General features: G+C 40.1%; 1 protein-coding gene across 1 annotated transcript; it reads right to left on the bottom strand.

Moving 5' to 3' along the window:
- Positions 1 to 1,665: 1,665 nt before the first annotated feature.
- LOC147608628 (uncharacterized) lies at positions 1,666 to 8,313 on the bottom strand. The gene is made up of 4 exons (XM_086789472.1): positions 7,911 to 8,313; positions 7,501 to 7,803; positions 2,214 to 2,523; positions 1,666 to 1,673 (listed from the first exon to the last, which is right to left on the bottom strand). The coding sequence occupies exons 1-4, from the start codon at positions 8,238 to 8,240 to the stop codon at positions 1,666 to 1,668; spliced, it is 951 nt and encodes a 316-aa protein (XP_086645598.1). The 5' UTR covers positions 8,241 to 8,313.
- Between the last annotated feature and the right edge of the window lie 6,580 nt (positions 8,314 to 14,893).

The following is a 14,893-nucleotide window of genomic DNA, read 5'->3' as shown; positions in this document are numbered from 1 at the left end:
CGACAACGAGGGTAGAGGAGGCAAAGTGCAGCTTGTATTGCTTTGAAGGTGCAATTGAATACCACACCATGATGAGTCCATCAAATAACATGCCCCCTGATGCACAAGAACAAGCAGAGCGATAACTTCAAGATAAACTTTGCATCACTAGAGAAGCTCTAGAAAAAGCAAAGATATGTATATTTGTTTTCTGTATATGAAGAAAGTCCATGCCGTGTTCATTGCCTCTTTGTCTGTGTTTATAGGCCAATTTAGATCACAAGAATGAGGTTGTGGAGAAATTAGGTGCTTGTACAGCTTTCATGATGGGTGTGAAGTTAGAGAACTCTAGCATGATGATCATTCCACAACCACCAAAGATTCTTCTGCATGAGGATAGTATGCTGATTCTGACGAAAAGTGGCCCAGGGTGTGGCCTCGGTTTGGAGCAGAGACCAGTCTATTGTTGGTCTATTTATATTACCTTGTGAGAATGTGTACCATGCATTTTACTACTCTTATGTATGTGTCAAAGGCAAGTGCATTTCAACTGGTTGTAGCCAGGCCATACCTAAAGAAGGCAAGTGCATTTCAGTTGGTTGTAGCCAGGCCATACCTAAAGAAGGCAAGAAAAATGGTGGTAAGGAAACCACTTGGTCATGCCATGCTTGAAACAAAGGTAGAAACCTATACTCTTTAACTGGTTTTATTTGATTAGCACTGTTGGGAATTTGTTAATACCACCTTTAAGTACCTGCTATATGCCAGCCTATTTGAAATCATTTGAAACCCATTTGTAGTGCTTCCAAGCTATTACAATGGGTGTCAATCTAGTGATTGAAAACCTTTGTTATGCTCCAAACACATAAACTGGTTGTCAGGGAACTCAAACAAATATTCAAAAACCCTTTCAAGTGACCCTTCTCTTATAAACTTGTCTTAAACTTGTTATCGTGAGTGTTTTCGATCTCCATCATCATCATGCTTTCACATGATGAGACCACACTATTGATTCAATAAATGTTATCGTTATTGGCTTGGAAGAAGGGGAGGGCGATGTCAACAAGGAACCAAATAGCACCACTCTGAGAACTAAGTTGAGTGCATGAGAGTTATCACCCACCATGAGGCATGATGGAAGAAGCTCTCCAAGTGGGCACAATCACACTGCAAGCGCAAAACCAGGGCAAGCATATACTAATCACGTGACTTGCTCTAGGATGCCAAACAAGAAGGGTTTTGATGATTAGGGTGTGCTAAATGATCAACTATCACTCGTGAGGCAAGAAGGAAGCTCTCCAAACGGGCAAGCTTGTACTAACCATGTGACACGTGCTAGGACACCAAAAAGGAAGAGTTCTGATGATCAAGGTGAGCATTATTTATGAGTCATCTAAAAAGACCTAACTACTGTCCCTGGTGCTGGTGGGCACTTATATTTTCTTGTTCTTGTAGTTGAAGAAGCTTCACCCGGATGTGACCTTGCAGCAACAACTAGCAAATAAGAAGAAGAAGAAGAGAAAGACTGATGTTCTACCGCCCTCAAGGGGTGTGCACTCGAAAGAAGATGTTCTGTTGTCCGAGAAATCAGCACAACAACTGCAACATTTGGGTTTGTAGAGGGTGAGAACAGAGAATTCAGAGTTAGAGATGAGCAAGCATTATGTGACAGTGAGAACGAAGTTACTACTGGGCTAAAAGAATCCAACAATTTAGTTAGTCAAACCTCAAAACCTAAAGGGCGCAAGTTATGTTTGTAGCCATCTGTAAAAGAACACTCCCCTTTTATACTCTGATGATCTCCCATGATTAATATATTTCAAGTTTCATTTCGCTATTATCCCTCTACATTCCTCTTTCAAGTTTCAACATAGACATGGATACAAGAAGGAAACAACGCACATATAGAATTATAGAAGAGACAACACTATTCATATATTCTAGAAAATATACATGTTTGTCGCTGTGTATATATATATACATGGGCTAATTTGAGGGGAGGCAGAGGCAAGGTGTCTATGATGAATGTGAACGAGGACATGAATGTGTTTGTGATTGGGTTGGCCTTGGACATGAATGTGTTTGAGGGGAGGCGGAGGCGAGGTGTCTATGATGAATCTGAACGAGGACATGAATGTGAACGAGGACATGAATGTGTTTGTGATTGGGTTGGCCTTGGACGAATGCTCTCTTCTGCTCTTGACATTTCTTCCCACAGTCTTTCCTCTGCTTGCCTGCTTCTGCTGGCCTCTTGTTCTTGCCTCCAGGCCTCCAGCTAAACTTGTCTCCTAGATTCCACCCATTCATCCACCTCAGTTTTGCACCTCTCAAATTCGTTTGATAGAGCAGCTTGGTGGGCTTGCACTTCCCTTTGGTAATGTTCTTCTTGGTGACGCAAGTACGCTCTTCAACTTCCCTTGTGAAATCTCTTGCTTGTCTTATCTCTTCTTCTGCATGATCATGCACCGCCAAAATAATTCTTTGTGCAGCTTTTATCCTGAATTGTTTAACATGCAATGGAGTATATTTGTTCAGATTAAGTTCCTGTACACAAAGGAAAATGTTTTGTTTACAAACCTCATAGAGCTCTACGTTAGTTGATGGAGATGTTGATTATAAACATCACTTACATCAAGAATATTAAAAATCATTTCTAGCAAAAGAAATGCATTAAGGGATGTCCTCCATCCACAACTATTATTTCCTGGTTGACTGGCACCTTTATCCTTTAATATTTCATGGTATGAATAAGATTAGGCTCCAATAACAGGTGTTCCAAACTGATGCAAAATTTTGAGCACATCTGAAAGGTTGACAAAACAAGAATTAGTTTATCCTACTTCAATAAATCTATCTAAATGATTGTGGAAGAGAAAATTTTCTATAGAGACTTACTCTCTAATGCGCGACCATGATATTCGGACACAGAGTTTGCGAAGTAAGATGTATTTTGGACATAGGTGTTATAAAAAAAACACATACAAATTACCTAATACGTGCTTATGGTTGTGTGGTATCTTGTTGCTGCTAGTCTTGTGCTTCTACTCTTCTCCAAGTCCGGGAGCGGGTGCCCCTATCATGACTAGCACGAGTGTTCTCAACTAGCCTTGCACGAGGATGGAGTGGCGAGATCGTAAATAAGGATCTCTAGAATGCAACGATCGCTAATAGAAATAGGTGCTAATAGTCCATCATATCTATACCTCAATATATGAAGTGTATCGAAATCCCTAGGCATTATTATAAGCCTATGGGCATGGGTAACGAGGAAATATGCATCTTTAAAAAACTCTATGAGCCAGTATTCAGTAATTTCCTCGAGACACAAAACTGCTGCTTGCCATCGCATGCCAATACTCTAGCGTTCATGAATTTCACTCACAAGCCTTTGAAATGGTAGCGTGGCTACTGCGCAGGTTGCATATGTCACTCAATCTATCGTCGACGCTCTCACAGAACTTCCATGTGGGCTTGATATCTTCTCCTCCTACCTTGCACTTGAAGCGACTCTATAGGCCTTTCGCTTGTATCCACCCTTCAAGCAGTTCTCTTGGTACGCACCATCTGATAAACTCAGTAAGATTACAACTAAAAATTTATTTGGAGCTAGTACCAAGAAAAAATGGACAAGCGGCACTCTTGCTCATCGCAACTAATTGCATACTGACCCATGCTAAACAAGATCTTATAATAGAGTCTAAGAGCAACATGACCCAAAGTTGAGTCAATACGCAACTAATTGCGTACTGACCCATGCTAACAAGATCTTATACTAGAGTCTGTGAGCAACATGACCCAAAGGTGAGTCAGTTTCAGGTGATATGAGGCCAGCAGGATGCCAACAAGCCTCATATCGCTTGGTATTGACCACGTCAGCAAAATGACACAAGGGGTTAGTACTAAGAGAAATGGGGCCTACAGGATGTCACAAGATGTATATCGCTTGGTACTGACCCCATTAGCAAAAATATTGAAAAAAGTTGTTAGTGCCTCACGACATGGGTCTAATAGGATGCCAAACGAACCTCATATTGATTGGTATTGACCTCATGAACAATGTTATGGCTCACCCTAACCCTCCTTCAAAAACATTCAAAAAAAGATTACATGGTGAACCGCAACTATCGTTGAGGATCTTTCCAATGGCTGAGCTCGTAACCCTTGAGATCTCCAAGCTCTACAACTCCTTGAGAAGCAATTCCACCGTATCTCCCATGAGCGTTGTCATACCGCCGCGTTGCACTACTGGTCCTTGTCCCTCCTCTCACCTCACTTCACTCACACACACTCACTAGCATGCATTAGGAAGAGAGATTAGCAAGAGCAAGAATCAATTACACAATGGGAGAGTATGTTGTATTTAAGAGAAATTCACTTATATACATGGCCATAAGTGTTCACACTCAAACTGTGGCTGGCCGGTCGAGCACTTTAGGCTCATAAGAGGCATAATGCTATTACATTGACTACTCTCATAATATATCCATGAAGTACATCACTTAGGAATTCATCCTAACTTGCTACCACATGCTCTTGAAGTGGGAATTGCCCCATAAATATTCCATCACACCATTACGGGCACCCGTCCAAGCTATAGCATTGGACACTATTGCTTCATATCTTGAATGTATAACCCTTTGGTGTATCTACCGTGACTCCTTGTTGTAAGATAATGGTGATAGCTCTTGTTAATTTCAGAATTGGATTAACATTCCCCCCTTCCTGAATGGCAATCGCATCTGCGTGATCGTGTGGGGAGAATGAACAAGCTTTGTCCATGGCTTTGATGTTGAATGATGTTCAATGGTCTTTGTTCCTCCGAAAGAAATAAGAAAAGCTAGTTAATGAATGAAGAGGCTAGGGGTGTTGGGAATTCTTAACGGGGAGGGGGTTTTTTGCGAATGATTGCATTTTTATATTTGTGTGAGCTCCCTTTTTTTTGGGCTCAATTTGTTTTTGGCAATCATCGACAAGGTTACATGTGATTTTTGTTAGTGGTGGGGAGACACTAAGAGATGCTAATAATGAGAGATAAGGATTCGGAGGAACATAGACTTAATCATTAGAACGAGATGGTGATTCTCAGTTCCTCATTTGATTCATTGAAGCGACATTCATCATTTGAAGTAATTGGCTTGTGATGATGTCCCTTTGTGTGGCAGGATTTTTGTCAAATGTTGTTCAGTAGGACCTGATCTTGTCTTCTTCTGTCCATGTTCTTTTTATGTATATTTAAGTGCTCTTAGAAGCAGAGTTTCATGAAGTACAAGAATTGAGTCATATAGACTCTTATTGAACTGCTTTGTGTTGAAGTAGACACTTGTTGGTGGTGAGGATTGAAATAATTATGTTGACTTGCGAGGCTAATATAGATATCTTCACTAAGGATTAAAGATCATTGATTTGTGAAGATGGTGGTGTCATTTGGAGAGGTTTGTAATTTGAAGGAAAGTTCTAAGCTATGGGTTGTACCATTGACCAGGCTTTTGCCCACCATGCCCTCCCATCCAGATATGTACCTGGAAGTTATCGATGGTGATTCCCATTGTAAGAGCGTGTGGTAGCAAGTTAGCATGAAGTCCTACGTGATGTACTTCATGGATATATTATGGGAGTAGTCATTGTAATAGCATTAGGACTCTTATGAGCCTAAAGTGCACGGCCGGCCATAGTTTAAGTGAGTGTGAACACTTATGGCCATGTATATAAGTGAACTTCTCTCATAATACAACATACTCTCCCATTGTGCAATTGAGTCTTGCTCTTGCTGATTCTCTTGCTAATATCTCTCCCTAATGCATGCTAGTGAGTGTGTGTGAGTGTGAAGTGAGGTGAGAAGAGGAATGAGGACCCGTAGTGCAATGCAGCGGTGTGACAATGTCTGCAGGGAGACCCGGTAGAATTGCTTCTCAAAGAGTTGTAGAGCTTAGAGACCTCAAGGGTTACGAGCTCGGCCATTAGAAAGATCCTCACAACAATTGCAGTTCACCAGGTAATCTCTTTTTGGATGTGTTTCAAGGAGGGTTAGGGTGAGCCATAACATTTTTGGCGCCATTGCCCGGGAAGGCTCCAGATCCTATGCATCTTCATCAACAAACCTCATCAAAGGAGACAACCACATGCTCAAAGGCCTCATCATTGACGGCCACTCCACAAGAGACTCTAACCTCATCATCATCAACAATGCCCATGAGTCTCAAACCTGGAGCCTCAGCGCCAACCAAAGTTAAGGAGGGCCCCAAACCCTCCACACCAACCCAAAATAAAACTCCACCACGACAACCATAATCAAGATATCTTAGTAGTATCAAAATGTGGGTGAATAAGGAGCTAATTGTAGCTCAAGGCTACTATGAAGGTGCCAATCAAATTTGGGTCCCTCGATAGTCAAAACCTCTTCCTCAATGCAGCACTCGAAAGCCCAGGAAAAAGAAAAGTACTCCACAACACCATCCACAAAGGCCTATGCAAGTTCCTCATAGAACTCCACCAATGTAACAAGTGTGGGTACCAAAAACACTGCTACAAGCACAAGGGTACTACCAAAGAAATACGAGAGCTTGGGTCCCCAAGTCCATAACAAAGTCCCCTAAGCTTGCACAAAGGAAAAAGCCTCCACACCAAGCACATCGGCAACATTAATTTAGCCAAAAGAATAGTAAGCAATAATCTTAACAAATATATAGTGGCTATATGGCTTAATCCGTGGTGATGGGGCTTAAATCGTGAAAGTGCAGGTTCTTAAGCAATGAGATGGAACTCTATGAATTTGTAGGTCAAGACCTCGAGATTTTTTTTTGGTCATCTAGGTCATGATTTGCAAGCATCATCTTCTTGTGCGCTCATTTCTCACTTCCAGAGGGATGACAAGAGCATTGTAACTTTGTTCTTGATGTGCTCCTAAGTCTTCGTATTGCTTCTTGAATTTGTTGAGGTAGTAGGGAAGACTGCTGATTGTTTCACTACAAGACAATGCTGCCATACACGCGATAAATTACGAACGCGTGTATGGTCGCGCCTGTTTTTGAATAGAATCGGGCGCGTGTATTTTAGCATTTAAGTTCGCGTGTATATTTGCATTTATCAACGCGTGTATAAATGCGTTTATATACACGCAGTAATACACGCATCTATACACGGTAATATTCACGGATTAATACACGGATTAATACACGCCACTATACACGGATTAATACACGCATGGCAGAGAAAAACTGAAGAAAAACTGAATTCCTTTACAAAATTAAAAACTATTTTCTTTAAACCATCTCACAGTACATTACAGTATACATCATTACACAATCCCAGTACATGCATTTACAACAATGAAATATATTCAAAAATAAATCATGCATATGAGATGATAGAAATGTCATCAATTTAGAACGTACAGTGACGGATTGGTTAGGGTTCGATCTCATCTTCAATAAGATCCATCGTTGCCAAACGATCAACATCAATATCCATTTGATCAATTTGTAAGGCTACGATTAAATTTATTCCACTATCGATATTCTGTACTCCATTGATAATGGTATCGATGTCCTGATCATCCTCATCAACATCACCATCATCCTCAATGGTAGGGTCATTCTCATGATCATGAGAAATGGTATGCTCATCCTCATTATCATGATCATCTCTTATTTCTTGATCATCGATCACAACATCTTCAATGGCATGTTCGACATCATCTTCATTGCGGCTTGTTACATCCTCCATATGCTCCATATCAGTGAATGTATTATACATCACTTTGGAACGTGGTGCAATAGGGATGACGTACCACCATTTGATGTCATGCACCATTGGTAGATAGATAACCTGCTCAAATACACATAGTACAGTAATTAATTAACATATCAAAAGTCAAGGGGTACGCGAGCTTAGATATATATGTACATGAAACACATTAGTAAAAAAATGCATACCTGCTCACATTGTTGTGGCAATACGAGCCTATCTTTCTTTGTTTGCCAGAACTTTGTAGAGTCAATAGTTACATATTCACTTGCATGGCGTTTTATCGTTGCATCAGGCCCTTTTTCCACCACGTTCATTTGCCATTTGACATCCAAAACATACACAAAGAAGCGACGAAAGTCAAGCCTAAATATGTCTTGGATTATGCCACAATAATCATCCATTTTTCCATTAGCTCCCTCAAAGCTACTAATGACACCGCAATCTTGTGTATTTCTCTTTTCATCAATTCTTTGTGTTCGAAAATACTTGCCTTCACACCATATAGCATTGAACATAGTGCACTGGACCAAAATAGAAGCAATATTTGTGTAAGCAATGTGAATAAATATTAAAAGCAAATCACTTACAACTAATGCAAAACATTAGTTCTATGTACCTTTGACATGCATCCTCGTGCATACTCCCATTCTTCCGCCGTGATATGCAGCCCCTCGTCGCTCTCTGCTCTCTCCATTTCCTCATGCAACCAATCAACATGGATATCATTCGGAAGTGTTGCTAGATGCTTAGGGTACGCCTTCCGAGAGCCATGTTGCCTCCGAAAGAGAGCTCTTTCTGCTTGCCTTTTTGTCTTTGCATCCTCATATCTTGTAATCCATCTGCTCATCACATCACTATTAAGGATACAAGTGAAATTGAGATCATCAATCAATGTTCTGTCAATTACTTTACTCTGTCCTTTTCCTTGAGGCACAATAGAGGTCATCCTCAAGTCCTCTTCATTGCTCCATAGTCGTGGCAAAGAGCTGTCCACCTAACCAAGAAATTCTGAAATATATACAAGAGACTCTTGTATCAACCAACCCTCGGCCATGCTTCCTTCAGGCCTTGCACTTTGCCTCACAAAGTCTTTTAAGGTCTTCATGAAGCGCTCTAGGAAGAACATCCAGCGTGCATGCACAGTACCACATAAAGCAATTTCGTCCACTAAATGCACAATGAGATGTAGTTGACTTGTGAGAATGGTTCGCGGAAAAGTCTCCTCTACCAAACAAACCACCTCCACTGCCATAACACGTGCATCATCCAACGTGGCTGGATCAATTGCTTTGGAACTAACATATCTGAAAAATAAATAAATAGTACGTTATACCTCATGCACGTTCATTTTGCAAGGTATAATGAAGGGTGATTTGAGCATGGGTTTTACATACCTCACAAGCTCGCCCATATTATAAATACATTTTTTCAAACTCTTATTTGCACAATGGTCGATGCTAGTAGGTAGTATGAACTGCGCACATAAGAGCACATGTATGTATGGTTTATGGCATTACAAAATTTAATTTCAACGTACGTACAAGACTTGGAAAACACTTACTTGAAGCATCTTGTGCCAATCGTGGGACTTCAACCCATATAGTTGCTCAACGCCTCTTTTCTTAGTGGTTGTAAAGGCTCCCTTCAATGATCTCATGCATCCAGTGGGAGTACGCAAAGTGGTGATGGCCTGCTTTACCTGCTTCTCCTCTTTCTTTGATATAATCCATGGTGCAGGCGGAAGACGAACGTGCCCACCCACCTCTCGTGGCCAAGCTTGATGCATACGTCCTGTGACCCGCAAGTCCTCACGTACGCTAACATTGTCTCGTTTACCAATAATATGTTCCCAAATACCAGATCCCACATTCTTGAAGATGTGCATGGGATCAAGAAGATGGTTGATCTTAAGATGGGTCCAATATGGCAGCCGAAAAAAAATGGAGTACCTACACAAGGGATTGCTCTATGTGACCTTTAATCCAATTAGAGACTACACAAAACAAGATTGAAAAAACATCACTATACCTGTTCATGCCATCTGGAGGAAGAATAGTTGTAGACTCCCAAATACGCTTCCAATCTTTTGCACGAAGTGTTTGTGGAGGAATGTTACTCTTACTAGCAACATATTTAGGATGATCTGAGGGGAGAAATCGATGATGATTATCGAATACTTCCAAACTTGAGCTGCAGCCTAGGTAACCTGGAGATTTGGCAGTGGTAGTAGTCTTCAAACAGGTTGCAGAGTGGATGGAGTGTGTTGGGTAGGAAGTGATCAGAGGGGGAAGGAAAAGGATGATGGGAGAGTGCTGGCAGGGATGGAAGACGGGGAGGGAAGAGTGTTAATGGATCTGATTATGAAATCATGATTGGCACAATTTCCAAGGTAAAAAGTGACTTTCACACGTGTGAAATTTCAAATTCCAAAAGATCTGGGTGGGACCCACACATGTGAAAAAACGACTACATTTCACACGTGTGGTATTTAATAGCTACTTTATTTGTATTTTGCAATAATCTATTCACTCTTGTTTAATCTCTCCTAACTCTGCTCTCTTGCCTCTCTACCTCCCTACTCTACACCATCAGCATCCTGACCACCAGCAGCACAGGTTCATCCCCAGCACAGGATACTCATCACCAGCAGAGCACACCTACAGATAGCTTCCAGGTCAGTAAGACACTCTATTTCCTTCTCTTCTTGTTTAATAGTATATTAGGGTAAGGTACTGATTGATGTGATGTAGCTTAGATATTATGATAAATATTATATGCATTCCTTAGCTTTTTCCACTGCAAGGAGAAGCAGGAAGACTTTTTAATTGGGCTTGTTGAGTGAGAGCTTGATCACTTCTTGCCTTCTATAGACTCAATCCATCTTGCACCAAGTTGTAAACAGACTAAAATGACTGAAGGCATGCTCCAGCATGCTGCCTCAAGAATTTGCAGTAAAACACGAGGAGGGGGCTTTAGGAATCTCAAACAGCCCAAATCGCATTTTGTTGCAAATTTGAAACTGCTGCTTCATCCACCCCTATCATTGTGATTCTGTGTCTTTCTAGGCTATTCAAGGCTGTATACTCCTTGCATAAACTCAATCCATATTGTTTGTAGTTGTAAAGACAGAGAATTCACTGTAGGAATGCAATAGCATGTTGTTTCAAGTATTTGCAGAAAAACGCGATGATGAGCTGTTAGAAATTTTAAATTATCATAATCGCGTTTTGTTACAAATTATTAAATTTTGCTTTATCCAATTTGTCATTGCCTTCTTTTATCATTCCATGTTCTAAATGGTTGTAATCTTTTTCCATTGCTTTGTATGCAGCTTTTCAGAGTGATGGCAAGAACCAAGGCAACTGCAAGGAGGGCTGGCAAGGGGCCAGGGCTTGCAGCAGCAGCAACTGGGGCAGATATCAAGGAATCTAGTGTGCCTCCAAAGGGAAGAGTTGCACATGGCAGGAAGGGGAAGTCAATGAGCATGCTCCAGCAAAAGTCCAAGAGATTAAAACATTCTGCAGGTGTGCTAAAGGAGATCAGAAAGCAACAAAAAGCTATAGGCTTTGCAATCCCTAAGGCACCTTTTCAGAGACTAGTGAGAGAAATATGTGATAGTTGGCACCTTGGTTTCAGGTGAAACAGGACTGCCATTCTTTCCTTACAGGAAATGGCAGAGGATTACTTGGAGAAATACTTTGAAGATGCAATGCTTATAGCAGCCCATGCTCACAGGGTAACTCTGATGGCCAAGGACTTCAACACTTTGTCCAGAGTGAGATGGAGGTATGACAAGCTGGTCCATCTTGTGGAATGGCAGGACATAAAAATGAGAGACATATTATTAATTCCACCTACAAGGAAATTGAAGGTAGATAAGGTGAAGGTTGTTGAAGTAACCCACTCAAAGAGCACCAGAGGGAAAGCTGCTTATGATGAGGAGTCACTGAAGCAGCAAATAGAAGAATCCAAATCTGCTATAGATGTGGAGACTGTACAGATGGAGCTGTAGATACAGAGAAGGTTGCAGGAGCTGGGCCCTAACATAGTTGTCCATATTGAAAATGAAACTTCAGAGAATAATTTTGACTTGACAAAACCATGCTTGGCAGCATTGGCTCATAAGAATGAGTATTGCTGAGATACTATCATTCTTGTAATGCTCTAGTAAGTGTCTTTTATTTTACATTTGTTTGCAAAACAATCCTTATTGTACCTCCTCCTTTACACTTTACCCTAATTATTGTTTTGTCCAATGTAGCATGATGAGAAGCTGGCTGAACCATGCTGTACAACATACAGTTCATATTATTGATCCTGCAATTTCCTTCAAGTTAAGATATCCAAAGGAAACTCCCATGGATATTTCCAATTGGTTCAGACACTGTGATTTTGATCATGTTGATATTTTGCTACTTCCATACCATAACAAGTATGTGGGTGACTGCTTCTTTTGGGATTTTTCTTCAAGATTGAGAACTCTTGTAGCCTTTGATTTCTTAATGCTTTTTTCCTTTTGCAATGACCACTGGAGCTTTGCTTCTATTGACATCCAACAGAAGCAATGCTTTTTATTTAACTCTCTTAGAAACACACACAGAGAGGTCAAATTGTAAGTGGTTTGTGTGCTATTTTTAACTTTAAACTTCATTATTTGGATTTAATGCACACTAATTGAATTATATGTATTTCAGTTGTATTAGAAGGCTTCTAGATGCATTGGATCACTGTCCTCCTAATGTCAATCTTTTGGATTCAATAGAGCCAATAGATTTAGAGGTAGAAAGTTGTTCCCTAAACTGATGTCTATTTCATGCTATGCCTTTGAATTTATTGAATAATTTTATTTTGTTCAGATATTAACAGTTTCTAACATATCTTTCCAACTATCGAGACACCACAACAAGATGACTCAAGTAGCTGCGCGGTGGCGGCTGGAGAGTGCTGATTTTAGTGCCAAATATATACTTTCAAGCTATTTTGAGATAGGACAGCCAGAGCTTGTAAGAAAAAATAATTTTCATTTAGCTTCAAAAAATTTGATATTGGTATAAAGTGTTCTAAATCATCATATCTCATTGCAGATGAGAGAAGATAGCTTCAGCTCGAACTATGTATATAGTTTTAGAGCTGATATAATTTGGAAGTTTTTGAAGTATGCCTCCCCCAAACCTATTGTACCAGCTACTGTGGAGTTGGGTGAGAGCTCTAAAGTCCGAGAAGGTGTCATACACCTTGATGACACAGATGATGCAGATGTGGTGCCACAGGAACAAGGATCTAGTGCTGATGAGGAGAAGCCACAAGAACAAGGACCTGCTGTGTTGCTGTGCTGATGTTATTGAGGAGATGATGGAGCAGCAGCAAACAGATGCTCCAGGGGTAGTAGAGGAGACAATGGAGCAGCACCAAGAGACTGTACATGACAGGATGGAGCAGCATAAAATAGATTCTCCAAATAAAGATGATACGGTGAGCTTGGACCATGTAGAGCAGCCTCTAGATCAGCCTGTAGATAAATAGAAAATTGTTGTCAAGAATATGTTCTACATATATAATTAAACACTTCTGTACAGAATTTTACTTTATTGAATATAATACCTTTGTTTATGGAGTTTGTTTTATCTCAATTTTCAAATTTTCAATGTCTTTGCATTTTATTGAACTCTCTCTTCTTTTGAGCACCTGCAAAAAAGCAATATGAAACAATAGGGTAAAGTAAACTAATAGCAGTGCTTAATGAGACTAGGATAAGTCACATGGTATACCTTCTTATTGTTGTAGATAAATAAAAAGTCCTTTGAAATAGAACCTTCTGTCTCAAATAGAATGTCATTGCGCAATTGAGCTAGGGAGCAACATTGTCTTAATGAGATATTGACTAGCACATCACCATTCTCAACAACATCAATATCAAGAAGTTTATTTTCTGCACCAAAAGCATCTTCATCTTGATCCATTGGGACTAGTTTTGTACCTAGCATTCGACTGCGCTTATAATAAAAAGAAAAAAATGAAATTTTGTGATGCAACCATGTACTTCAGTTGCATAGAAGGTTGGACAACCTCACAAAACATTGAACTACATGTCTTCTTATCCCAACCTTTATCCAAAAATTGTGGCATGCATGCCAGACTTGTTGCTTTAACTGTGAACATTGTTTTTTAAACCTTCACTGGAAAGGTATTAAACAAGTCTACAAAAACTGTGAGAGGCATGCATAAATTTTTTTTTATTATCCTTGTGGAAATATTGGGCCTCAGAGCTTTCTGTACTTCTTTGAAAAGCTTGGCTCTATATGCCTCTGTAACACTAAAATGTGGGAGAGGCCAATCCATTGAATTCCATGCCGGAAGGTCTTGTTTTCTTAACACACCATGTGTGTTTGCATTGTCCAGCAACTGATAAAAATGATCAGTAAAAAATATACCGGATTGAGCTAGCTCTGTTGCACATGGACCTTGGTATTGTTGTTCTCCTATGGATCCATGCAAAACGTCTATAAATCCCAGAATACAATCGATGTTTTGCCATGTCTCATACGATGAAGGGTATAAATCTGAAATAAAATAACACAAGAATGTCAATAAGCAAAGAAAGAAAGCTTTATCTTAAAAATCCATACACCTCATAAAGAACAAAATCACAATAGAAAAATATACAATTGGGCCTGTGTTGCGGAAGATCATTTGGATAGTCTCGCAAGACAAGTTCTTTATGCATGTACACATGCTGAATCAAAACTTCTTTCACCGATATCTTCCCTCTGGTGATTTTAAAATCTCGTACTCTTCCCTTCCATGATGCCAAGAAAATGTTTTTTGTCTGGGGTCTCTTTCTTTTGCTAGGTTGCATGAGCACCCATGCTCCTTTCGAAACACTAAACCTTTCCCAAGTTCCTTCCGTTTTGACTGTACTTGAATTCTCTACCGAAGAAATAGAAGAAGCAGGTCGACGGGGTAAGGATGTGGTATAATTCTGCCTTCATAGGCTTATCATCCACAGAGCGTCTTCCACAAGAACGGCCATAGTTTTTATTCACCATGGAGACTTGTGAATCTGTAACCATAGCAAAGTAATCTAAACAAGATAACAAAGTGAAGTTTCAAGAAAGAGAAAGTGGACAGACAGACAGTTGACAAGAAACATCTTACTCTAAGCCAAACA

This window comes from Cibotium barometz, chromosome 53, assembly GCF_041138505.1.
Source record: "Cibotium barometz isolate CiBa-2024 chromosome 53, ASM4113850v1, whole genome shotgun sequence".
In the NCBI taxonomy this organism is placed as follows: domain Eukaryota; kingdom Viridiplantae; phylum Streptophyta; class Polypodiopsida; order Cyatheales; family Cibotiaceae; genus Cibotium; species Cibotium barometz.
Note: the sequence above shows the minus strand (reverse complement) of the source record. Positions and strands in the feature narration are given on the sequence as shown.